Genomic DNA, 26150 nt, shown 5'->3' on the forward strand with positions numbered 1-26150 from the left:
AAAAGCATGAATTTTATTAGTCCTATGGAATGCAAATCCAACGGAAATTCCCCAGAAATTCTCGACGTTCTGATGACTGAAGAACAGGATAAATACTCAATAAAAAATGAATAGCAATGTGAAAATGAAGGACATAACCAATAACGCTTCCGTGGGGAAAAAAAACTACCAACCTAATCATCATAATGCATGTAATAGCAGCATCATGTCATATCCCCTTCTTCAACTTACTTCTTGATGCAAGATACTCCTAAAGCTATGTTAACGGTAATAACAAGGAACCAACTTTATACATTGGCTGGGATCACATGAATCTCCATCAGATGATCACTAGATAACGAAAGACCCAAAAAAAAAAAAAAATCAGAAGATATTCAAACATCATATCTATCTATCCACCTTTGAAGCACAGAGAAGATTAAACAGTACAAAGAGGTAATGGGCAACAACAGACACGAGAGAAACTAACGGACATATGTTCATCTCAAGTAGCTTTTGCTAAGGTTGAAGTTGCATCTGCAACAGACAACCCGAAAGATGCTTGGAGCCACCCTTTCTTCTGGGCATAGTCCACATAGAAACTGAATTTCTCCTTTGCATTTGGAATGTCAAGAGCGAGATCATCAAGCCCATCCTTGATGCGGGTAAAGCCTTTGGTCATCTGATTGATAGTAATCAGACCTTCATTGAAACACTCCTGTAGCAGATCAAGTATCCTATCGTTCTTCTTCTCCATGGCCATAACTAATGCCTTCTTCACCACCTCATGATTAAAGAAGGGCATCCCAAGATCACGGATACACTGGCAAGCCTCACTGACAACCCCCCCACTTTCATACTCCTCTAATAACTTCAATATCTTGTCTTTTGCATCCTCCACAGCCCAACCAGTCCCACCTCCCCAACACCTAAGGAGTCTCTCGCCTGCATGTCGAGCAGCAATAAGTGATCGAGCCATATGCACTGTCTCGCTCCCACTGCAATTCGGCGGCAGCTTGCTACCTATCTCCTCCAAATTCAGTGGAGCCAATACATCATCAATCACTGCCCTAGCCAGAAAGAGGGCAAGTTCATTTGAAGCATCCAAAATATCCAGCGCTGTATCTTCTGCGGATTCCAGAAGCATAACAAAGCCATTAACTATATCTTCAGTTGAAAAAATCTCAATGTGAAGAGCTGAAAGCAGAACAGATGCCATTTCTTTTTCCCTGTTCTTCCTATCCATAGCAAGGGTGATGAGCTTTTTCAGGAAAATTGGGTTAAACTCAGGCATGCCAAGATCTTCAAGACTCCGTATAAGTTCTGGAATGTCATCAGAGAGAAAATACTCATGAATTATTGTTACAACCTCCTCCTTATATTTTCTAACCTTTTTGTCTTCAGCTAGTACTTGTCCATCTTCACTAGATGACCTCATGAATGAAGCATCCAGCCAACCCTCAGAAATAGCCTTGGGAACAAGGGATTGGAACAAGGCTTTTGCAGATGGAATATCAAGGGCAAGGTCATCAAGGCTCTCCGCTAACCGAGCAAACCCCTTCACCATTTGACTGGAACTTATCAGGCCTTCCTCGGAAGCCTCCTTCAGTAGCTTTAATATAAGTGGTTCTGCAGTTCGAATCTCCATGGCAAGAATTAAAGCCCTCTTAACAACTTCATGATGGAAGAATGAAACCCCCAATCCCCTTATGCACCTGCAAGCCTCAAAAGCATCCCCACTTTCCACATATTCCCTCAACAGGTCAGCAATCTTCTTCTTTACCTCCTCAACGGTGATGTGAGTACTACCACCCCACCTCCTCTCCACAAGCTCAGCATGGTGTGGGGCTGACAGATAGCTCTTCTCAGCAGTTTGGAGAACCTGAAATCCCTTTGAGGACTCAGGAAGGGTCTTCTTTGCCCTAGTGAGGAAAGCTGGAGGAAGAATATCATCTACCACGGCACGAGCTATGTACAGAGCAAGGATGTCAACTGCATCTAGTATGTCTACTGCAAGGTCATCAGCTGACTCTAAAAGTATGACAAAACCATCCCTAATCTGGGATGGGCTTATCACGTCAGCATATAGTGCAGATAGCAGAACAGAAGCCATTTCCTTCTCCTTATCATGCCTGTCCATGGCCATGGAAACAAGACGCTTAATAAAATAAGGATGATATTCACTTGAGCCAAGTTCTCTGAGGTCAGATGCTGCCACTTCCACATCACCAGTACTGAAGTACTCCTCTATTATGGAAGCAACAGCCTTTTTGTACTCATCTAAAGGATCTGAAATAGTTGCTCCGACAAGCTGATATGGCTCCTGTTAAATGAAGGTAGAAGAAAGCAATATATAATTCATAGTCGAACCATTGCCAAAAAAATTTGCAAGTGAAAAGGCAGAGAGGGACAGAACACAGGAGTAAGATGTGAACACAACGATTGCCCACAGCCTGAGAGCAATACTCTTTAGACCAATAGAATATATCAAAACCAAGAATAAAATACAAATCATATTGCAAAATAGCAATTACCTCTCCACTGTCATAGTTGGGATCATTTCGATCAATATGGGATTCACCATCTGTGTCAAGCAATTTTCCCCATGTGCCCTTACCACCAGCGCCATCTGCCAACGTTAATTAAAGAGGAAAATTAATCAGCCTGTAACTGACATGAAGTTTAATTTACAGGAAGTTTAATGTCATACACTCTACAAACATGAGTTTAAAGAACGCCAGGCATGTACAAGGTAAGTAATTCAGCATTCAATCAACAAGCAACAACTGGAAGAAACAAAGAAAGATCGACCAAACAATTTAGCAAGCCCATATACCAGGAACAATTAACGGAAACAATTGATGGAGGCTGCTTGTGGTAACCTCAGACAGCAATGAATCATAAACGTAAGTTTATGAAGTCAGGGTAAGCAAAAAAGTAACATCAAGCGTGCTTCATACAACTCCTTTCTTTTTATTTATGGAAAAAAAAATTTCCCCAATTCCCCATTTATCTTCTCAGTAACAATCCCTTATGTTCATCAGCAAATGAAATCAATGATTCTATTAGGGAGAAAAATTATCCAAGAATTGGCATCCAATGCAACAGAATGGACAATGTAACTACTCCTAAATCAATTATTGCCAAACCATTTATAGGTTGCTGGTGGTTTAATTGTATTCAGAGCTTCCTAGCACTGAAAATTTGGCACAAAGTTCTCCTCAATTCACTTCAAATGCAAACATCAAGAAGCACACAAATAACCAGAGCGACCTAGATATTCACACATGAAAAACTGCAGAAACATATGCATACGCATTTGAGCTTTATTCTTCCAGCTTTAGTTAGAATGAGGATTATGTTGCTTCATTAAGATAAAAACTTGTTGATGCAATAAAAATAGAGTACTGAAAAGCGATGATTATTGGCAATGCTTCCCAGGCCAACTATCCATTGTGAACTATCAATGCTATTTTATGAGTGACTTGCAGTCAAGCAAACATGCATCAGGCCAATTTTCAGTCATCCAAAAGCCAAATGAAAGCCAGAACTTCCCTAGCAGTGAAGATAAAGCACTAGGATGCAGTCTTTTTCCACCCAAAAATCGCCGTATCATCATTTCAAAGATACAAATTTCTAAATACAATCAATTATGAATACTGCCAACCAGTGAATCATTTAGGGCCTAAATTCACAAAATAATATAACAAAAACATGAAGATAGATCTAGGTTGCTTGCTCTATGAAAATCAGACTGCTCAATTAGAGATCACTGACAGCACTAGACTGTCTGAACTATCCAAACTTGGCATCTTGACTGGCAGCTTAAATATGATGGCTGACATACGATGCACACTTTGACGGCTTACAAAACTATACCCATAGGGCAAATTAGTAGATCTCTTTAGCCAAAAGTTGGGATTCTTTTCCATTTGAATACCAAAAAAGTAATAACATTATGATGGATGCAAGGATAAAATCTCATCCACAATGCACATAGAAGTAACTTCATTGTAACTTCCAAATAGCTATGTCTACATCAAAATGGAGAATCCATGAAGACTAAAATACTAATCACTAAACAATCACAATTAATGAAAGTTAATGAGGTTTCTCATGAACTAATTCATTAAAAGGACAATGGCAAGTTTTCCCATTAACTAAAGTAAAACGATAAGATTGTTGTAGATCAGAAAGTTCATTGATATAAATCAGAAGAAAATGCTAAATATGATAAAATGATCAACCAACCATATGAATCAGATGATCAATTGACAAACACTGAATTATTAAATGCAAAAGATCACCAACATAATTTTTGTAGTAACAAAAAAACTAAATATGTAAGAGTCACCACATACTATTACTGTCCCAAAATTTTCTTATGTAGCTCACGATCATGATACGCATAAATAACCAAATATACTCACCCTTCTTCACACGCACATATTTGCCCGAGTGCGACCTTCGCACGTGCCTCACTGCAATTCCAGCATTCGTTGCCTCGCCAGAAGCAGGAACTTTTAACGGATGTTCAGAAAGTAACATTGACGGGGATTTTGGCGATGATGACGAATTCTTCAGGGAGGATGATAAATTATCCATATTTATACTCGCTATTTTCATCATTTCCCTCTGCTCTTCCGTCAGAAATCCCTCACTGGACGCCATTTGAGCTTTGCCAATTCTATACAGTCACTAAACCTAACCTAGAAGAAGAAAACTAAACAAATTATCAGAATAATCTGACCATAGAAAAGTCTTGACAATTAATTAGAAATGTAAAGAATGCCAGCACGGATAGTTAAGTAAAAACTTCAACTAAAAAGAAAAATAAGACTTGGACAAGCATAACTCACAGTACAGAAGGAAACAATGAATTTTAAACCATGAATTACGAAAACAAGATAGAACTGATTAAGATGCTAAAACTTAAAGCAGAAGCTATGGTATTCAAACAATAGTATCATCTTCTAAGCATAAAAGTCACTCTCTGACAGTAAATTGTTTAGGTAAAGTTGCTGTGTTTTTTGAAATATAAAAAAATGCGAAAACCTAAGATTCAAAAGCTCACTTTCCTTTCCTTTCCCTCCTTTTCCCAGTAACCAAACATACCACCAGTAAAAAAAAAAAAAATCATATGGTAGAGAAAGAGAAAGAACCTGTACGCTTACGCAAGTATAGTTGAGGAGGATTCAATCGAAAAACCGGAATCCGACACTCCTGTGCTTGGCCCGGATCTCGAGCCAAGAACAAGAGAAGCAATCGGATCTCCAAAACGGGGCGTCCGATCCGAAACTGAAATGAAGAGAGAACAGAGGAAGTGTAGGATTGAATCTGAAAACCCTAGATCAAAAGGAGTTCCCGGTTGGCCAGAACCTTGGATCCCGAATTCAGGTATGTGTTTTATGGGTCTGTAAGTGTCTCTATCTGTTATAAGAAGAATAAAAGAACGAGAAAGACAAATGGATGAGAATGAAAAAGATGAGAGGAAGGAGTATTTATAGGGAGGCTACGGTTACTGGTACACGTCAAGAGGAGGTTTTGGCCTTTTGGGTATATTATCGCTTTGTGTGTCCACGTGGCACAGGCGATACCGTTGTTGCCCGTCTTTGGCTTCCACCCGGCACAGTGGCAACCGGTTTAGGGTTTTTAGTTCTTTCTACATACGACTTTAATTACGGAAATATCCTTCTTTTTCCTTTTTTCCTTTTTTTTGTGTTGTCTATTTTTAACACCGATTGGATAAATAATAGCAGAGGGATGGGGGCTGTTTACAAATGACAAAGCACGATGCTTCTTGCATGGCAAGAAATTTGGAAGCAATTATTGATAATCGGTAAAAGGATAATTTGGACATAAATTCTTTCATTGATGACGATCTTTTACAATTAGATTCATTTTAAAATGTAATTATCTCCTTCGATCCAATCGCGTTAATAATAAATTTATTTTATAATAATTCATAATTTGTTGGGCAACTTTACATACAAATGACTTATATTGGAACGTGAAAGTGCCAGTTGAAATTTTAGCTTCAGCCAATTATTAAATTTAAAAATAAAAATATCTTATAAAAAATATAAATTGGATCGTTAAATTATTAGCAAATAAATAATGAAAGCTCTTTTTTCAAAATTAATTATAAGATATTTAAATCGTGATTTCATTAACATTTTGAGATACTTCCGTCTGCAGTAGTATCTTTTAAGAAAAGTTAAAATTGATCTCTTAAAAAAATTAAGGTGGAAAAAATATGAATTGATTCTCAAATTATAGTCAATTTAATACATAAAAGATCTTTACTTTCAAAGACTAATTATATTATATCTAACTTATGATTTCGTTAATATTTTGGAAGGAAAAACGTGGTGTTAACGGAAATTATAATTTAAAATTCTCATAATTAGATAAAAAAAAACTCATGTATTAATTTGAAAATAATCTAACAAACACTTTATATTTTCTTTTTACTATCTTACATGTCCAACAAAATAAATTGGTAAATTGTATTATGAAATTTACATATACGATGTATTTTATTGCATAAAAGTGCAATGCTGTCGTGCATAGTGCTAATTAACTAATGTAAATAGAGTATTATCCTTTCATGCGTTTCATTATATACCAACAAACGACAATATGATATGAGGTGAGCTTGATCATAAAAAATTTAAAAACACAAAAGAAGTATGCTTCTTCTGGGGCAATAAATGAAATTGTCTATAAACATGTAATTAGGAAACACATCTTTCTTGTTTTATTATTATTATTATTATTATTATTATTAATGTCCATTATATCATCCAATTAAAATTTAGTATGTAAAATCAAAATATTAATATAATTACCATATATAAAATAAAATGCCGAGGTAACAATAGTGAAATGGGTTGATTATTTTTTAAGGCAACTTGTTACTCTCCTTTTTCAAATCCTCGTATTCAAGAGGGTTATTTATGTTGTATAACCAATCGTGTTATTTTGGCCCATCAAGCCTTTTAATGAATAAAAGAAAAACTTTTTTAATACCCTTTACATTAATAGATTTGCCTGTTTTAGAAGAAAATAAATTACCTTAAAAAAAATAATAGAGGCATGTCAATAAGTATTACACAATTACTCTTAAATAGCAACTGTAGCTAGCATTCCTTTACCTGAAAAAATTGTATCATCTATTAAAAAAATATTAATGAAATTATTAGATATAGAGCTACATCATGTATTATACACCAAAAATGTTTTCTTCACATATTGTTTTCAATGATAACTTATTATTTGTTATGTATGAATTTACAAGTAAAATTTATTAACAAATGTTAGAATGTTTAACCATGTTAAACTCGCATAAACATTTTCTCTGACACCAAACATGAAAAAAGGAGAAATTTCAAATAAATTTTAACAAAATCTATAAAATTTATTTTAAATAAGAAACAAGAAAAAAATTTAACGTACAAATACCTCTAGTATAGAAAAAAAAAAATGAGTCATTATCATTAATTAAATGTCTCTCTCATTTGAGAAAATTAAGAAAACATAATAATAATTTGCCTGACAAACAAGTTAAATTCGTCCACGAAGCCCTTACTGGCAGCCATGTTCTTGGCAATTTATAAGGTCTCCTAGTAGGGAGACATAGTGCTGTTGCTATGATCAGAAGAAGCTTGTGAAACAATTATTAAATTTTAAATATAAAAAATATTTTTTTTTTTTCAAAAAATTTAGATGATGACATGAGAATGGCGATGAACAAATTACTTCACATATACATATACATATATATATATATATATATATATATATATATATATATATACATATATTAGATTACTATCTACTGATTAATGATTATCCTTAAAACTGAAATTTCGATCTCATATTCTCATGTGATGGAACTAAGATATGGTTAGTCACAGTGATACTGACTATTGCTATGAACAACCCAGTCAACCGCTTCACCCTATGAAATGGTGACCGTTTCTGATATATTCTCTTCTCTATTTTCTTTCAACAATTATGACAAATAACTGATCAGCCAACGATCAAACTTATACCATTAGTACAGGAAACAGTATTAACACAAAGAAGCAAATTTTAGATGTTCATAGAGTTTATATTCTAATATTACAAAGATTTCTAGACCAAGGATTCATCAAAAGAATGAAAATTTTGTACACAATGAAATATGGAGAGAGAATTACCTGTAGCATTATCTGGAGACTTGAAAAAATCAATTGTAGCCAAATGCTCTTGTAATGTTTCATATAGGATGATGAAAAATGCTCCATTGTAGTTTTTCAGTGTAAGCATGTTCATGTGGTTAGCTGGATTTTTCCTTTCTCTATTTAATAGCTAAGACCATGTTGAAATATCACACTCTGGAGTATAGGTTGTTACATGAGCAGAAGATAGATATTCCCTGCAGAACTCCAATACAGGTCACTTGAGCTTTCTCACATTATAGAGCTACGCAAAAATCATAATCACTCTCCATCATGACTCATGAGCAGCATTATGCATTCCTGGATGCCTTTTCTTGTGCTTCCAGAACTCGTCTTTCTTTCCTTTCTTCTTAACTTTCAACCAACCCGTTTGGCTATTAATTATACCAAGTATGGCACTTCTATCCTTCCTGTTCTTTATTTTCGCTTTTTCTTCCAATATTGCCCTAAGCTTTTGATAAGACTTGGCATCTGGTACTTGCCCACTTTTGACCATCTTCTTGTGATAGGTGAATGCCCTTTTGAAATCACGAACACGAATATATGCATAGATCATGGTTAAGTAAGTAACAGAATCAGGTTTTAGACTCAAAGTTGCCATTTCTTTCAATAGCTGCGGCAATTTCGAGTGTCTCCCTCCCCGTCCATATGCATTCATCAGCATATTATATGTCATTACCGTTGGCTGTAAGCCCAACTTCCCAAATTCAGATATCACATCCCTTGCTTCAATGTATCGACCTTGTTTAGCAAACCCATCAAGAAGAATGTTGAATGTCACCCTTGTCCCTTCAACCTTTTCACTTATCATCAGTTTCCAAATTTTCATCAGCATTTGGGTGTCACCAGCACGCCTAAATGCATCCAGTAGAGCTGTGTAAGTTTCTACAGAGGGTTTGATTCCTTCCTGTTGCATATGCTCAAATGTGATGTAAGCTTTCTCATGCCATCCACCGACAGAATAAGCATGGATAAGAGCTGTATAAGAATGGGAAGTAGGCTTTATACCGACTTTCCTCATTCTCAAGAATGCATCTGCAGCCATGTCACTCATCTTCTTCTGCCTCCCATATGCACTTATTAGGCATGTATATGATTTGACATCAGGCTCTAATCCTGCATCTTCCATGTCTAGCAGTAATTTCTCAACTATCTCTGGCTGCATTCTTCTGCTGTAAGCATCCATAAGAATGTTAAAGGTAGCAGTTGTAGGTTTGAGGCCTTTTCCTTTCATCTCAGTAAAGAGACCTTCAACTTCTTCAATTTGGTTGGATTTATTATAAGCATCCATTAATGTGTTGTACACAATTGTATTTGAAGTTATCCCTTTCCTTGCCATTTCAACTTGGATAATTAGGGCTTCGCTCTTTAGTCCCTCATCACAGAATGATTTTATTAGAGCACCTAGGACTTCTGGACTCCATTTGACTCCTTTACGATTCATTTTCTCAAAGAACTCCCAAGCCTCTTTTGCACTGCAGCCTTTTTTCCTCATGATGGTAATCATTATAGAACATGTCACATGGTCTGCAGAGATATTGTTTAATTCCATGGCCTCGTACACCTTGTAAGCATCATCATACCTGATACATTGCACTAGATATCAATAATGAGCTGAGCACCCATGAGGGAATAAATTGAAATTATTAATTCCTTTAGTAAAGTAATCTAGAAACAGAATCATATGGAGCAGATAAGCTTTGACACCAACAAGATTAGAGAACAATAAACTGCATAAAATAATCAGGTCCAAACTAATTGCTAATTTGCTGTAGGTATCTGGAAAGGAAAGACAAATGCTTACAACATAAAACATTTTGCTAAGAACACCATACTCTAAAAAAATTGATCAAATTGTCAGAAGCACCAGGCAGCTCATCTTTGTTATTGCGTTTCTTGTTAAAGAATTCAAACCACCCGATATGCATTTTACACAAAATCAAATAGCAATTTTAAGGTAGTAAAATACTGCCAACAAGAAACAGCTGCATATGAATTCTGCAAGAGGAATAGACACAGTACACCATAGATCTCCGATGGAGATCACTGGTTAACTCAATACTTCATTAGCCAAACGATAAATTAACTTCATGTACACCTAATTCACACGACAGATTAAACTTCATGCATATATAAATCCCTATTAAAAAAAAAAAAAAAAGACAGCCATTATAAAAAGCCAAACTGATAGAAAGGTGTGAAGAATCTAATACCTTCCACAACAAAGAAGACCAGAAATAGCAGAATTATAAACATGAACATCTCGAAATTCCTTAGTCTGCGGCAAGTTCCTAAATAGAATCATCAACTTATCACCCATCCTTGCCCTTCCCAATATAGGAAACAGAACAGTACAAGCACGAGGCGTGACAAGAGATGGCTCCTGCAATCGCATCCACTCAAAGAAATATAAGCAACACGTGATCATACCCTCCTCGCCCATCAGCTGCAAAACCTCTACACATTGTATTGCATTAATCCTCCCTTCATAAGCGCTCAATTGCTCTCCCAATGTTGTATTCTCTTCCAAGCCCCTTGCAAGATTGATTATTTCCCCTACAACTCCGTCGGGCAATGAATTTGAATTCGAACCCATTTGTTGATTTTCATCTTTGATAAAAATGTCTTCAATATCAGGTTCGGTGTCGGATTCGATGTCAGGGGCAAGACGCCAAAGAGTGCGGCGGTTTTTCTGGAGGGAGAACTTGCCTGGACGCGGCGGGTCTTCGGTTGAAGTGCGGGACTTAAAGAATTTAACGATTGGGTCTGTAAGGCACTTCTCATCCTTTTCATTTTCTTGCTCTTGTTGAGTTTCTGCTTTCGGTTCTTCTTCTTCTTTTTCTAGGAAAGGGAGAAAAATGGAGGGTGAAGAGTGATGAGGTGGAGTGGATTGAGCAGCGAACAGAGGCAACGATGGCCTCACGGATTTTGAGCAAACAAAGGGATGAGGTTTTGAAAATTTTGGTTTATGAAAGGAACAGTGTGGCAAGGGTATAGCAGAGTGGCAGGCTTCGCGTCCGAGAACAACCATGGCTTTGGGAAGAATGCTGCTTCATTTCCGATGAGCTCGTCCTGTATCTAGTCATACAGTGACACGATCAATTGCACACGACGTCGTTTCCTTTTCAAATGATTTTCATTCCACCTCCTCAACTGTTAATTTGATCTAGTTTGAAAGCAAGATTTAATTTTTCTAATTAATTGTATTTTGGAAGAATTTTACAAACTGACTGACATTTTATAGAATTTTAAAAGAATAACTCTCATTTTGCCCCTTGAATTTGAAGACAATATATAATTTGTCCAAAAATTTAACTTGTTATACAATTTGTCTCAACTTGCACCAAGTTATCAAAAAGAAGAAAAATAAGCATAAATCCAATTTTAGAATAAATTCATAAAATATGCATTTTTTTATGACCACGAAACTTGTAATTTTTTTAAATATAATTAAATATTGATTGAACTTTAACTTTTTAAATATATTTAATAATTTGTAATAATTTATATTTTATATTTATAAATATAACCTTATATTTTTTATATTTATGCATTTTCCCTGCATTTCCATTTCTTATATCTTAAAAAAATACTGTTTCTCCGTGTCTTTCCGTTTCTTATATTTTAAAAAAATACTGCTTCCCGTGTCTGCTTCCGCGTGTCTACGCTTCTGCGTTTCCGTGCAACATAGATCAACGGTTTTAGCATGGTCATCAAACAAGTTAATAGTGGCTAATAATTTCGGCGGGGCAAAACAACCAGGCTAAAATAGATACCAAATAAAGAATAAAAAATATATTGCTCAGCTCGCCACACAATCATAATTCATAAGCCAACTTTCTCTTAAACCAAATACCAAACAACTGTAGAGAATGGATGAACAAGCTCAAGCACTTTGAGGAAGGCATTCACAAACTCTTCTTAAGGGAAAAACTTAAGGTCTTATCTTCTGCTGGTGGCCTTAACTACTAAAAATTCAAAATTTACCACTTCATGCAAATTGCTATGAAGCTTCCCTTTTTTCCTATTAGATCATGTTGGGCCTCTGTGGCAGCAGAAGATTATAGAACTTGTCATGCAAGAAGAAACTCTTTCCCTTGCTATCAACAGCCTTCTTCCATCCACACCATCCCCCATTTACAATTCTCCTGCGCTCATCACTGCCAGTATAATGAGGATCGAGTATTAAAAACGCACAATCTCCATTGCTTTCATTGTAATCAACTCCCAGAAGGGTATATGCAAGAACTCCACCACCTACATTCATGTAACTGCGATTAGAGACTCATGGTTTTTCTGTTTCGATGACTATTTTTATCCTTCTCCCAACTAAAAACATCATACAAAATTCTGAGGCTTTTTTTTTTTTTTTTTTTTTTTTTTTTGTGTGCGCGGAAATCTGCAATAGTACATCTCAAATTGATTATCTTCGAAAGAGCATTTAATGTACAATAATTGGAGGCAAGTTCATAATTCTAACTCACCTATCATAACAGGTGTTCCTTGATTCTCAAAGTGCAAAGCCAGCTCTCTACATTTTTCTGGAAGCTCAGCTCCTGATCTAACATTCATGATTTTACAAGTTACCTATCAAAATAGCAATTTATCCTGTCAAATCCATTGGCAGAAATTTGGCATTTCCAATGTATTCTATGCATATTTAGAATAGAAAGATTAATGCGGAATATACTCAATATTCATCGGGAAGGAAATAATGAAACCAAATGTCACACTTACACCGAGGAGTTTATCCAAAACAAAACTCAACTCAATGGCACCGATCCAATCACGTGAGCCAATAAAAGAAGGATCTTTATCACCAATCTCCACTAGTGATTGTTGTATTTCCCTACAGACAACTATGGGTTAATTGGATAATATTGATACCAAAAACAAGGACTTAAATTATATGATATTTATATTTACTTTATAGATAAACGAAAACATAGTACACTCTTGGATAACACAGATAACAGTAATCTAGAAATCTTGTTACATAAACCCGTCGTGACCCTTTCATACCTATGGGAAGGAACTTCAACAGAGGTATAGTGCTGGAGTCTGAACCATGAAATGATAGTTTGTAGAGAGCGATAAGCACAACCCCATCCCTAACAATTCATACATAAAAGACATACCAAATTAGAACTATAATTTCAATGACGATCAATGATAGAACAAATTAAATTTCATTACCAAGTCATCAATGCCATCTTGAAGATAGTGATGGTACTCATAAGAACCCTGAACCAAAGATGCAATGCCTCCTGAGACTGCATGAAGATCACATTTTTAATGAATTTATATTAAGGAGACACATGACAGGAGGAAAAAAAGAAAAATAAATAACGTCAACACTAACCCCCACTACTTGGGATCCCAATATGCACATCTTTAAGCAAAGAAAGGCCTGACATCAACAGAAAAAAGCACAAAGTTAGTACATAAAATACAGACAGCAAGAGAGAATTAGGAGTGGGAAGATTAAATAGTAGATGCTGCTGCTGTCTAGAGAGTTTCCAGTTTAAAACTCAATGGTTACCTTTTTGTCTCGCACTGCTCCCTGAATTATCTTTCTTTACAAAGAAATCCAGTGCATTAGCAACTCTTAGAAGAGGGCGATCAAAAGGTAGCCCGAGCCTCAGGTGCAAGGATCTTCTGACTTCAACTGCAGAGAATGAGTTCCAGTGAACCAAGTAAATTCAGAGACTCACATACCATGGTATCCAATAACTTAAGAAGATATCAAACTACAGTAAAGGCTTCTTTTCCACTTCCTAAAATTTTCCAACAACCAGACAAACTCCTTTTTTCTCCATCGACAATAACTCAGATATGCTGACATATTAACTGGTGACTGGCTCTTTTCCTCACCATATTAACCAAAAAGAGAAGAGTATTTAGCTGTTTCAGATTTTAGGTGAGCTACTTAAATGGGATTAGAAACAAAAAATTTTATGTTAGTTGAAAGACCTCCTAGAGTCTTTCCAGAATAAATTTTTTCACACCAAAATATTACTTTTCTCATCATAACAAGCATATGCTGGATGAAGCACTTGTACTCTTAGGCCCAGAAAGTCTGTAGTTAATACTGCTTAGTACTTACCTTGTTTCAATTCAGTCTCCCCATAACTGAGCTCATAGGTTACAGTTATTGGATGCAAAAGCCCAGGTGGATTGACATGATATGACCGTAGCTGCAAAAGAAAAACAACTTACTAGAAAATCATTGGAGTTAATAGATCAAGAACTAACAGTGACAAGGGCATGTAGGCTTATTGTTGTAATAAAAGTGCACCACTATCACTTATTTCCATATTGCATCCTTTCTCATAAGAGTTTCAAGCAGTTGCTACTTTTTAGAAGCATTATCCTATCTGATTTTCTAGGTTAACGCTCCTTAATGTTGCATTACTAGTATCCAAGCCTCCAAAATACCTCAACACCGACTACAATCTAGATGCATCCTGCATTTAGTCGTCTGAGAAGGATAGTCAATAACAAAAAAGCACATAAATAAATCTATACTATTTATATTTTATTACCTGTGAATGTTGTGTTAAAAGGTTGGGAAGGATTGCTTTCTTCATTGAATTTAATTGGTCAATTAATCCTGGAATTATCAGCTTTGAAACAGCATGCATCAGTGAAAGATCCTTGGATGCATAGCAGAGCACATCTAACTCAAAATCCACTACCAGCAGTCTTGCTCCTTCCAGAGCTGAAATCAAAAAGTGGAATATCTGATGGGATTAATAAAGATATAGATATATTAGAGTAACATTATGAAGTAATAACAATCATATTCCAAATAGTAGCAGTTTAAGTGTTAGATATTGAAGTCAATACCAGGAAAATATGCAGCAACAGGAGCCGTGGTTTTTGCAGACTTTCCTGATTTATTAAGCAGAAGGCTCACTTGGATAGTGTCTGCATTCTAAGCAAAAAAACTTCTTAAAAAATGGATTGTATTGCAATTTCTGAAAGTTGCTCATGAAAGCAATGCAAGACAAATTTCCAAATAAAGATGCAACAATTTAAATTCCCCAACATCTCCAACATGCAAATTATGCCTCCAAGGAACTACATATCCTTTCTTTTACCTCTGCAGAAGTCACTGTTGGAGCAGATATGCTTTTCAAACAGAAGCCTCTGCATGTTGATATTTTTGCAACAGAACCTTGAGTAGCTTCCTTATCCAGGTACTTGATATCAGAGAGCTCTGCATTAAAATCCAATTCTGTACCACGGACAATGACAGGTTCAGGTATTTCTACAGTCTCTTTGCTTAACCTCTCTACCATAAATACAATATGTGGATCTTTGATTTGGGAAACAGCTCCTTCAGCTGCACGCAAGTACATTTTCTCTGCATCTGAGAGACAATGATTGAATCAATCCTCTGTGATTTAGCATTGTCCACAAATAACATATACTTCACATCCTAGCAGAAATGACCTATGTATAGATTTAGCTGCCACTTAAATATAGAAATTCAGGAGAGGCCAAGAAGCAAAACAAGCAAATAAGAAACAAACAAATTAACCATTAGCAACTAGTTCGAAAGTAGCATCCCACTCAATTCACAAGCCTTAAATTATAATGACTTCCAGTCACTCATATGGCCTTTATCCGGAGTAATCTCCTTCTTCAAATAACCAGTAGCCCTGTCATTTTGTTTTTCACCAACAAGTTCAATCCATAATCTTTTCATCCCCCTTCATCTTGAATTAACCCACTTTTTGTTGTGTGTGCTAATTGGTACCTTGAACACGCTTATTGTATTAAGTGTTAATGGTTCTTTCAGCATTTTTTCTAAGTTCTCTCCTTTTAGTTTTGATGCTTTTGCAGGTTGTTTCCAGCTTCCAAATCAAATTACTAGGAGATAATGCCTCGAGAATATAACACATTATTGTTCTGACTTCTGAGAATAGCAAAATGGGTTAAAGCATGCACTTTTATTTCTTCTCTCTCCTCGTATTGGTTATTTGAATTCCATGCAGTTTAATGCTAGTTGAGGTTATAAACGCTGAAATAACTAGGTGAGCCATAAAGCCATGCAAAATGAAATCTCTGTGTACCATAAAATTTGACCATGTATATCTACTACAAAGGACGTGAAAAGTACTAACCTAACACCGAATAAATATCCCTGCTTGTGAAGTACACCCTTCATTTTTTTTTTCTTAAAGAAAAAGAAAAAAGGTGACTGTATGAGGACAAGCGACCACGAACTACACTTACCAGATCGATCAGTTACAGGAATACAACATGGCAGCCTAATAGGAAGCTTGCATCGAATCAAACAACCCCTCTCCCAAATATACTTCTCGGGATGATCTTCGTAAACAACAGAAGCAAGAGATTCAATGATCTTCAAATTTCCAGTTCTTGAAACAAAAAATTGAACGTCGCCACTGTCTGAATCCGCGACTGCTCCGATAATTTCTTGATTCCCCAATTCTCTTCCATCAGAAAGAAGTTTCCTCAATTGTAGAGCAGCATCGATAGCCTCGCGAGCAGTTTTTTGAGAATCAGAGCTAGAGTTTCCAGAAATTAACGCACCGATCACATCAAATCCTTTCAATAGTAGAGTTCGAATATCGTCTGCTCAATTACCACTAAATGCTTCAATATCTGCTCCACATATAAAGAGATCCAAATGCCAGATAAAATAGAAAAATTAAGTCTGTAATTTCCTCGGAAAAATACCTGATTCTTTGTTATAATCCGGGAAGGAAGAGTTCTCCATGTTGTGAATACATCTGAAGGTGGATACTATTGTTAAAGGCGGGAAAAATGGGGATCCAATCAGCCATTGAAGGCCCGGCCCTTTTCTGGTTATTTGAAGTTTGGGACACAGAACTCTTACGCTTGCGTTCTCACTCGCCTTCTCCATGGCTCCTGTTTTCTGATTAAACAACGCTTCTCATCTTCCTTTGATTACTTATGGTCAGTCTGTTACTTCTTGCGGGTGTTTGTTGGTCATTACAATTCGGGCCTCAATGATAGGTCATAGGGCCCAAATGAGGCCTTTGGGCTAAAAATCTAGATTAAGGCATAATGTTGGGCATATTGTAAATTTTTTGTTTTCTTTGACCAAAACATGAAGTAGTAGTGTAGATTATTTTTTTTAAAAAAAAAAGTAATTAATAAATAGTAGTGTGGATTGATTGGTTAGACATTCAGTCATTCAGACTATAGAGTCCACAGTAACATACAAATAAATATAATAACAAGAGAACGGGGTGAGGAAGGATTAGGAAGTATTAGAAATTTAAAATGAATATTAGCCGTTCCATTCTCTTTTAACCCGAATGGAGTAGTTTAATAATAAAAAGCACTTTCTACGGTGTAAAATTTCTTTAGCTTGAGAGCGAACGGAAATTAATTAAATTTATTTTGAACTATTAAAACGAATATGAGTCCAAACACTCCGTGCAAATAAAAAAATTTTTCATTATTCTTTTTTTTTTCCCAAAGTACTAGGAAGAAGACTTAATCCTAAATCTATTATCAAATAACAAAAAAAATTTCATTTTTTCTTTTTTTTTTTTTTTTTTTTCAAAGTATTGGGGAGAAGACTGAATCCTATATCAAATGGTTCATGCATCTACCCCTAAATTATACCTTACTGAGCAATTTCCATTAACTTATTTCACCAAGAGTTCATTGCAAAATTTCATCTTGATTTCAGCTTTATGATACCTTAATTTTATAATGAAATCACCTAATTTTATTTTCTTTGATTGAGTGAACAATTAACAATTATCAATTTTTTTTTTCCAGAGAACTATCCTTTTTTCTAAGTTTACCAAGAAATTTAAGTACTTACTGAAACTGAAATGAATTATGGCACAGAAATTGCCCAATTTGCCCCTAATAAGATACAGCATATTGTCCATTGTAAGCTCTAATGGAACATTAAATAGCACAAAATTCTGCAAGATTTTCATATATACAAACAAAAAATATATGAGCGCCTTTGACACTCCCATGCAGTGAACACAAGATTCCTGATATCCTTCCCTAGCAGAGGAGAACTATTTCGCAGAGGCACAGGGAAGAACCCACCCAACTAATGGAAATCTTCTTTGCTGATGCGTCAACTGCCAAGCCTGTATTTGACACACTATTTAATGTAAAATTCGAGCCAATAAATCACATGCCCAACTTTATAGCGATTAACAACTATATATTTATCCGCTTTATGATTTCATTTTCTTATTGTTCAAAACATGAAGCCATATTACAGATTTATGCATTGTTACCTTAACGGGAAACGTGGGGGTTCTCCAACAAAGAGTCACAGAGTTCTTCAGCCTGCCAAAACAGAGCTCAAGGAGTTCAGAAAGGACTTCAAGCAAAATGGCAGATGCAAAAGTACTTCCAAAGACATGGGATAAGAAATTAACTGGATCAAGAATAATTTGTCAAAAAAATGATTAAATTTTTAAGGGGCAACCTCTCTTACACTTTAAAACTTGAAGGTTTAACCTGACTTGATGATAAAATGACCAAGTTATAGAACAACAATAAGAAAATCTTCACTTCAAATTTCACAATGGGCTCCTTTTTATGGGGAGGAAAATTAGAAAAAAACGTTTCCTTATTTTCTCCTATTTTCCCTGATCTAAAGGTATATACTTCTGATAAAGTCAACCAAACTATTGAAAAACAAGATTTTTGCTACATTTCCTTTTAATGGCTCTTCCTTTGCACTATGGTCTACAGCACACAGATGATGTCTGCGTCATGAATTGTAGTATGATCTGCATCCCACCAGAAAAAGGAGTGGTGCAATGTAAATGAAAAGCACTTACCCATCCTCACTCTCAGAGTTGTTGGTATAATCTTTGCTGCTGAATATATAAGAACCATTGGTGCTGTTGCACGTTTTGAAGGTTTGCTTCCCAGGAATAGATAGTGCAAGCTTGTCCTCTTGTTGGTTACCCATCCAAATAACTCGAGAAGTCTCAGAAGAATGTAACCTCTTCTGGAACCTCAGACTTCTAGGAAAACAGTTTGGCTGGTCTTCAGTCTCCTGACTAGAGGAAATCTCATATTCAAGGCTGCTTCCCTCTTCTTTTGAAGAATCAATTCCATACGCAGGGGTTTTTGATGCATTATCTTGCAATGATCTATCGGAAGAGGTTGTCCCCATGCTCAGGACATTCCCTTCACTATTTCTCAAAGCTCTTACCACTTCCATTCTGGGATAGCTGTCATGCAGCATTTGAGATCCACAATTAGAAGGACAAGTTAAAAAAGCTGTCCCACTTATGATAGGCTTTTCAGATATATCTGAATCACTTCTGCATTCCATAGGCAATTGTGACTTCTGATACATTCTGCGGGAACAACTAAACAACCTAAAAGATAGTTTCCTCAGTTTTGTGCACTTTGACTCATGAGCACAGAGTACTAGATTAATTCGGATTTCCACATTTCGACCCAAAATTGATTGCAGTGAACTTGCTATCATTTTCCATGACTTCTCAGCCTTGGACGCATAGTCAGGATGGTGAAACTCCAATTCAGCAACAGCCAGATCTGAAATTTCAGTTGTTGCTCAGTCATTGCTTGCAAAACAAAAATATACATTTTTTATATTCAAATACTCCAAGACTGAAATTATAAGGGGAGAATACTTCATGTATACACGCAATAGTTTCAGCCAAAAGGAACAAAGAGAAACTACAATTGAGAGAGAGATGATATATGTAAAAAGCCAATCAAATTTTGAGATATATTACCCTGCCCTCATGACTTTTGTTTTCTCAACTGATCCAGATGAAGCAATCTCATGAAACTAGTCATAGCTATAAGTCCATTAGATTGTCAATTCCCCAATGAGTAATTATTTGGATTAGAACTCCTTGACTTTCATGGTAGCATTTGGGCTCAGTGACTGAAACTAAGGTTGGCTATGAATTTCATTGTTGCTTCTTACTCCCTATGTTCACTTTTACTATTCTTCTTTCCTAATTTCTAGACTTTTGCTTCAAGTGGTATGTGGTTGCTGACTCACAATAGACCACTTATTGTTGGCTTCTTAAGCTCTGACTATTTTTTTCCTGAGCTGACTTTCTATATTTGACAATGTTTTGTTCGAGCAATCTGGAAGCCTTAAGAAAGATGCTTACCTTGATTAACACAAAGAGAAGACAATTTCCCTTGTTTCCTCAGAAAATTCCTGAGTGAATTCGATTCGCACAATTCTGTAGCTTTCTTCCAAATGGATTCCAATGTTGCTTTACAATCTGCCTGCATCATTAATTTATGTGACTTGCTGTCTTCACACGAACAAGGGAAAAGAACTTTCAAGCTCTCCCCTGTGGATGAGGTACTGCAAAAATCGACATCTGCATCCATTAAACATGGACTCTGTTATGGTTTTGCCAGCAGCTATGGAAAAGTAAAATGTATTGAAAATAACATAATAGGGTGAAGAAAAATATCACTTATTAGCACTATTGATCAATGTCCTAACCTCTGTCCCGCACATTTCTCAAAGTAGGCTTTTGATCATTTGCATCCAGGGAAGGAGATTCTAAAGAGCTCAACTGTAAAAGAGCTACAGTGAGCCATGTGCTTTGATTTTTGGACATCCTCAATTGTTTCTCAGTTTCAGAAAGTATTTTCAAAGCACGACTCAGCCTCTGCATATCCACCTCAGCTATGAAATAAAACTCAAAACCTTTAGTATACAACTGATAACAAAATCAAAAAGACAACGTGAGCAGAAATATAAGGTGAATATGTACAACATTTTGAAGACAGCATGAAGTCCAAGTATCACATGTTAAATGATCAAGCACCAAGTGTGTAAATGATATTACTGAATCACTAGCAGACTCTAATATTGGCAAACAACCCTATGTCTCTAGTACAAACACCACTGTGCATGAGTATACAAGCCCAATTTTTGTGCAATAAATGACGAGTCAAGCTTAACCACAGCAAGTAATATGACCTGATGGGCACTTTAGATTACCACTCAACTGTCATTAGCATGATCTAAGACCCCAAGCAACGAATCTAAGTTGAACAGATAGTTCTGATCAAATTTTTTTACATTTCCAAACAGTAGCATGAATGATGATTCAAAAAGGCATTTCAGTCAATTATACAAAAAATAGAAAAGTTAATAAAAATAATGAAAATTGTTTCCGAAGTTTTATAACAAACATATATTGATTATTGAAATATATTTTACTTACATGCATGCCTCCTTGAAAATTTTCTTCTAACTTCAGAACCGTCTCCTTGGCATTTACCAGCAAGTATGTCCATTATGAGATTTGCCAGCTGTGTTACAAGTTGCATGGGATCTATCCTGGACCTCATTAACTCCCTAGCCCTTATAACGGTATTTGAAGTGTCAGATGACAATGCAAGATCCAGCAAATCAAGCAATTCATCCTCAGAAACAACTCCAATCTGCATATTATAAGGAGCATATTATAAGGACAAACTTCAGTTATTTGGATGAGAACAGACACACAATAAGGACATTTCTGAAATAAAAATGTAAGCACTCACAAGCTCGTAGGCCAAGGACATTGTGATTCTTTTACCAAGCAAACTCAGTTGATCAAGCATCATTTCCGCATCTCTAACTGAGCCGTTTGATTTAGCAGCAATGAAGTCCAAAGCAACCTGATCAAAGTGAATACCCTCTTCAACACAAATATTTCCCAATCTAGTGGCTATATCAGCATCTTTTATCTTTGGAAAATGATATCTTTGAGACCGAGTTATTGCACTTCTTGGCAGTTTATCCAAATCAGGTGTGATCATCACAAAGACGGCATGTTGAGGAAGGTTCTCTAGGCTGTTCAGAACAGTTCCCCAAGTCTCTCCATGTAACAAATGACATTCATCAACAATGAAGACTTTGAAATGCGATGAAATTGGAGGAATTGATGCACTCTTAATAAGGGATCTAATCCTCTCTGTTCGATTAATTCTTACTGAATCCACTTCTTTGACATCCCTACTCCTTCCAGAAAAGAAAGTAACACATTCTCGGCAAAGACCACACGGTTTATACTCCTCTAGTGAGAGGCAATTTAACGCAGCAGCAAAGATTCTTGCAGCAGAGGTTTTGCCTGTGCCACGGGGACCATGGAATATATAAAAAGAGGTTACCCTTCCTTTTGAAATAGCACTCAAAAGAGACCTTGCTACCACATTTTGTCCCACCAATTCATCAAAAGATTTTGGCCTGAACTTCTGATTGAAACTCCTAGGACTTTCACTGGTAATGAGCTTCCAGTTCCTCTGCCCATGAGATGTTGTCTCAGCAACATCCTTGAACAACAAGGGGTGACCTTCTGCATCAGAATATGGATACGATTCTCGGAACCTAGGGGTTCTAGTCCAGCAGCAGCTTATCCCACATCCACGGTCATTCTGAACCGTGAAATCAGGCTCTTCGTTTGCAAGAAATGATATGCTATGGCTTGATAAAGCATCACTTACTGATAGACAGGGACTACTTAGACGACTCAGAACATCACCCATCATACCAGATGATTTGACTTGATTTTTATATTGGGATTTCTTTCTTGATATCTTCTGGTTGACACATTCTACTTTTGGTGATCCTAAAATCAGTTCATTATTTGAATCCACATCCTCCAAGCAATTACTCAAAGGCATAACACATGTCAATTCCAATCCTTTGTCCCTATAGTTGCAATAATATCTTTCACTCAGTGACTTGGTTCCGTAAATATCTTCCTGATTTAGGTCACAATTATCCAATCCTTCAAGCTTCTTGGTCCTAATAGGAATTCCCACATTATCTACTCCACCGGAATTCTCATATGAGATCAACTCAGGCTTGGATGATTGCAAATGACACTGCAATTCAAAATCGTCAACTCCTTCATCCTTCTTTCCATTAAGACCTGAATTTTTCAATCTTGCAAGACCATTATGATCAGAACCACCTTGTTGACATTCATTCATGAATTGCAAAGAAAACTCATTACTAGAATTGGATTCCCAGTTCATATTTTCTAGTAAAGCAGAGAATTTGCTCATCGAGTTAGTTGATGGATCCCTCAAAGACCTTACTCTCCTAAGCGCTATAAGAGTCTTTGAGATGGGAAGGTCAACTGAATGCCGCCGCCCATCCATCATTTTAAAAAATTAAGAATCAAGGGAATTCCTTTTGCACTCTGCAAAATCAAGTTTCAGAATCCACCACCATAAGAGAGCTGCATTTCCAGCCTGAAAGAATAAACATCCCAACAAGCATTCTATATAAGAAAAAACATTTGAATCTTATATCACTTAAATTTTATGTGTTCGTGCATGTGTTTATCTCTTCCAATTTCCACATAGTCCAGATTGAGAAAAATGTGGAAAGTTCAGAGCATTTCAAACACCAATAGAACAGTTAACGCTGTATATTCCATTCAGAACAATACCCAGAATCCTTGTAGAAATATGAAAGTGTAATATATTTTTGACAAGCTAATAAACTAAATTTTTTCTTTAAAAAAGAAAAATCACTGCATTGTCTTCTAATTCTCAAAACATACTATGCAGGATTGTTTAAAATAGAAACTAAAATGACATTCAATGTGCTCAATTTTGCCACAATAACAGTCTCCTAATATTTCAAAAACTGAAGAACAAGAAAAAAAAAAAAAAAAAACCTTTTGCCTCCACAACAATACTACAATACAGTAAAAAGTACCTTTTGTCTCCAATAAAAGCACAACCAGAGAACTACAGAGCCATTCCTTACTCTAATACTTATAAACAAGACAAATGCAGCTAAAACTCAATCAACTCCCATCTCTCCACATTCCAAGCAGAGAATGACACAAACATGGAGAAAGAAAAACGCAAAACAAAACTATAAACAAGCAAAACAGAGAGAGAATACAAAGAATTCAAACTCCAAACATTAAAAATACAAAGGTAAGAACAAAACGAATGCGAAACGACAAATTAAAAAAACCGAAACCTGCAAATAGAAATGTCCATATCCCAGCTTCGAGGTTAACGAAATTTGAAAAATTAACAACGTAAAAAGCGGGATACCAGAAAATATAATAAAAACAAAAATCCCAAGCCCTAAAGCCCGGGTCTCGATGGCTGAGCTTTGAATGTCGTTTCAGCAGGTTAACAGCAGAGAAATAATCGTAGGAGAAAGTACTGAACACTGATGGGGGGAAAGATAGAGATAGAGAGAAGAGGTGAGTGGCAAATAAGTAAATGCCATTGATGAAAGAGGGTGATAATAAACAAGGGACCATTGTTTGTGTGACAGGGGGGGGGGGGGGGGGGGAGAGAGAGAGAGAGAGAGAGACAGCGTGTACAGAAAATAGAGAAAATTTAATGCAGAAATTCTTGTTTCTTGTTGCAGAGATGCTGCAGAGAGCTGGTCTCGGCTTATGAGCCTAGTTGGAGGGCATTTTGGTCATTTAGATATGCGGACGGTTTCAGTTAGTTGGTTTGGGTTAATAGCGAAAAGCTGTAACTGTGGTCCGGACTAGTTCTTATATTACATATTTAGTATTTACTCTCGCTTTTGGCGCGTCAGACTACGTCTTAGAGTCAAACAATAGAGTCACGTGCCTATCACCGAATACGGTTTCTGACCGCCAGATTTTTTTTCCTTTTGATTGACAAGTTAACGTGACTACTTGTCTACTTGAAGTTCCAATTACCTGTACACAAGTTTTATAAAAATTAAAAAATAATTGAATTATAAAAGTAATTAACTAAATTACGTGTATATATAATAAAACTTAAAAGCTTGTACGATAATTTGTCTTTGAATAACAAATTTTATATCACATGGAGCAAGGAAATATGAGGTTATACACAAATGTAGGTTTTTTTTTTAATTATTTTTACTTTATTAATAAATACTTGAAAGTACATTTGTTTGAATTAAAAAATTATTTTTAATTTTAATTAATTTAGTGTATTAATAGAACCATAGAGGCAGGAGCTTCCCGACCTGGGTTATAGGTTTCACATGCCAACCGCTTAATTAATAGTCACGAGTATTCCTTCACAGAGACATTAAAGGCGCGTGGCTATACAAGCATTCAAAGAAAAAAATAGGCAAGGAAAAATATGTAGTCAAGAAGAGTCCACTCCACTTCATGGCAAAACTCTTTTGAAAGATTCGTGAAAAACAAATTACAGAAAAAAAAAAAAAAAAAAAAAAAAGGTGTTAAAAGGCAGTAACTATCAGCTTTCGCTGCGCGATGCAAGCTCATGCATAGGCACAGCTTCAGCTTCTTTACTGTTTTGTTGTGTACCTTTTTACTAAATACTGTACGCAGCAGCGTACATTCAAACCCCACGCCTGAGCGGCGCTGAATACGACTAATCTTCCACTGCCCCATGGTTGTTGCTGTTGCAGAGCCACCGCAGAGAAACAGATATACTCATTCACGCAAGTTGACAAACAACAGGTCCAGCCTCTTGGATTTTTTTACTCTTTTTACTTGGCAAATGGACCAATTGTAATAACAACAGTGGCGTTTTATCATCTTCTTTTTTTTTTTTTTCCTGCATTGCTAATAATTACACCTACGAAAGTAATAGCAGTAAATTTCAAATTTGATTTATGCCTCTCGAGCAGTAACACGTTACTGCTAATTATGTAATTTAAGCCCTATTCTGTAATAGGGCATAAATGACCAAACCAACTAATTTCTTAAATGCAAGATCAGAATTACTAAATGCTATTCTGTACCATTTCTTAGTATTTGGAGAAAGAAATTAAAACTTTTTAATACGGAGAGATGTATTATTGTCATTAATAACTTATTTTAGTATGCATGAATTTCATAAAATTTCTTGAATTTTTTTATAAATTTAATTTTCATATTTGTGTTAATTTAGAGAATGTACCATAAATTGAAATTTTCCACTTATTATTAATAATTAAAACTTACAAATCAT

The 26150-nt window shown here is 35.9% G+C and overlaps 4 protein-coding genes across 9 annotated transcripts; all 4 read right to left on the minus strand.

Annotated features, from left to right (window-relative positions):
• Positions 1-261: 261 nt before the first annotated feature.
• LOC105640265 (MA3 DOMAIN-CONTAINING TRANSLATION REGULATORY FACTOR 1) lies at positions 262-5462 on the minus strand. 4 transcript variants are annotated; one of them, XM_089726750.1, is made up of 4 exons: positions 5154-5462; positions 4410-4688; positions 2514-2608; positions 262-2302 (listed from the first exon to the last, which is right to left on the minus strand). In XM_089726750.1, the coding sequence occupies exons 2-4, from the start codon at positions 4648-4650 to the stop codon at positions 485-487; spliced, it is 2154 nt and encodes a 717-aa protein (XP_089582876.1). In that variant the 5' UTR covers positions 4651-4688; positions 5154-5462; the 3' UTR covers positions 262-484. The 4 variants fall into 4 exon arrangements, with proteins under 4 accessions (XP_089582876.1, XP_089582877.1, XP_012079926.1 ...); XM_089726751.1 differs by having other exon boundaries at positions 4410-4702; XM_012224536.4 differs by having other exon boundaries at positions 5142-5462.
• A 2448-nt stretch (positions 5463-7910) lies between these two features.
• On the minus strand, positions 7911-11419 carry EMB1006 (Pentatricopeptide repeat (PPR) superfamily protein). The gene is made up of 2 exons (XM_012224540.4): positions 10418-11419; positions 7911-9787 (listed from the first exon to the last, which is right to left on the minus strand). The coding sequence occupies exons 1-2, from the start codon at positions 11233-11235 to the stop codon at positions 8476-8478; spliced, it is 2130 nt and encodes a 709-aa protein (XP_012079930.1). The 5' UTR covers positions 11236-11419; the 3' UTR covers positions 7911-8475.
• A 558-nt stretch (positions 11420-11977) lies between these two features.
• LOC105640268 (Peptidase C78, ubiquitin fold modifier-specific peptidase 1/ 2) lies at positions 11978-17157 on the minus strand. Its single transcript, XM_012224542.4, has 13 exons — positions 16917-17157; positions 16449-16811; positions 15308-15579; positions 15054-15141; positions 14750-14925; positions 14311-14401; positions 13747-13872; positions 13567-13614; positions 13401-13477; positions 13227-13315; positions 12942-13053; positions 12689-12791; positions 11978-12461 (listed from the first exon to the last, which is right to left on the minus strand). Exons 1-13 carry the CDS (start codon positions 17101-17103, stop codon positions 12232-12234), a joined length of 1962 nt encoding a protein of 653 aa, XP_012079932.1. The 5' UTR covers positions 17104-17157; the 3' UTR covers positions 11978-12231.
• An 878-nt stretch (positions 17158-18035) lies between these two features.
• LOC105640269 (AAA-type ATPase family protein) lies at positions 18036-24504 on the minus strand. 3 transcript variants are annotated; one of them, XM_020681881.3, is made up of 8 exons: positions 24270-24504; positions 21750-23447; positions 21428-21647; positions 20698-20883; positions 20351-20569; positions 19028-19757; positions 18476-18527; positions 18036-18322 (listed from the first exon to the last, which is right to left on the minus strand). In XM_020681881.3, the coding sequence occupies exons 2-8, from the start codon at positions 23355-23357 to the stop codon at positions 18248-18250; spliced, it is 3090 nt and encodes a 1029-aa protein (XP_020537540.1). In that variant the 5' UTR covers positions 23358-23447; positions 24270-24504; the 3' UTR covers positions 18036-18247. The 3 variants fall into 3 exon arrangements, with proteins under 3 accessions (XP_020537540.1, XP_012079933.1, XP_012079934.1); XM_012224543.4 differs by having other exon boundaries at positions 24193-24503; XM_012224544.4 differs by lacking the exon at positions 24270-24504 and adding an exon at positions 23920-24184.
• Between the last annotated feature and the right edge of the window lie 1646 nt (positions 24505-26150).

Source organism: Jatropha curcas, chromosome 10, assembly GCF_041381405.1.
Source record: "Jatropha curcas cultivar XTBG-Jc1 chromosome 10, XTBG_Jcur_1.0, whole genome shotgun sequence".
NCBI lineage: Eukaryota > Viridiplantae > Streptophyta > Magnoliopsida > Malpighiales > Euphorbiaceae > Jatropha > Jatropha curcas.

Excerpts from the sequence above, each read along its gene's own strand:
- LOC105640268 (XM_012224542.4), bottom strand. The coding sequence starts at position 17,103 with ATGGAGAAGGCGAGTGAGAACGCAAGCGTAAGAGTTCTGTGTCCCAAA. Across the intron at positions 15,580-16,448 it reads TCCTGTAACTGATCGATCTG|ATGCAGAGAAAATGTACTTG; the intron begins GTAAGTGTAGTT and ends ATTGTCTCTCAG. Across the intron at positions 14,402-14,749 it reads TTTTAACACAACATTCACAG|CTACGGTCATATCATGTCAA; the intron begins GTAATAAAATAT and ends TTTCTTTTGCAG.
- LOC105640265 (XM_089726750.1), bottom strand. The coding sequence starts at position 4,650 with ATGGCGTCCAGTGAGGGATTTCTGACGGAAGAGCAGAGGGAAATGATG. Across the intron at positions 2,609-4,409 it reads ATATGTGCGTGTGAAGAAGG|ATGGCGCTGGTGGTAAGGGC; the intron begins GTGAGTATATTT and ends TAACGTTGGCAG. Across the intron at positions 2,303-2,513 it reads CCAACTATGACAGTGGAGAG|GAGCCATATCAGCTTGTCGG; the intron begins GTAATTGCTATT and ends TTCATTTAACAG.
- LOC105640269 (XM_020681881.3), bottom strand. The coding sequence starts at position 23,357 with ATGATGGATGGGCGGCGGCATTCAGTTGACCTTCCCATCTCAAAGACT. Across the intron at positions 20,570-20,697 it reads GAGAAATGTGCGGGACAGAG|ATGTCGATTTTTGCAGTACC; the intron begins GTTAGGACATTG and ends TAATGGATGCAG. Across the intron at positions 18,323-18,475 it reads CCCCCACGTTTCCCGTTAAG|GCTTGGCAGTTGACGCATCA; the intron begins GTAACAATGCAT and ends TGTCAAATACAG.
- EMB1006 (XM_012224540.4), bottom strand. The coding sequence starts at position 11,235 with ATGGTTGTTCTCGGACGCGAAGCCTGCCACTCTGCTATACCCTTGCCA. Across the intron at positions 9,788-10,417 it reads GGTCTTCTTTGTTGTGGAAG|GTATGATGATGCTTACAAGG; the intron begins GTATTAGATTCT and ends GCAATGTATCAG.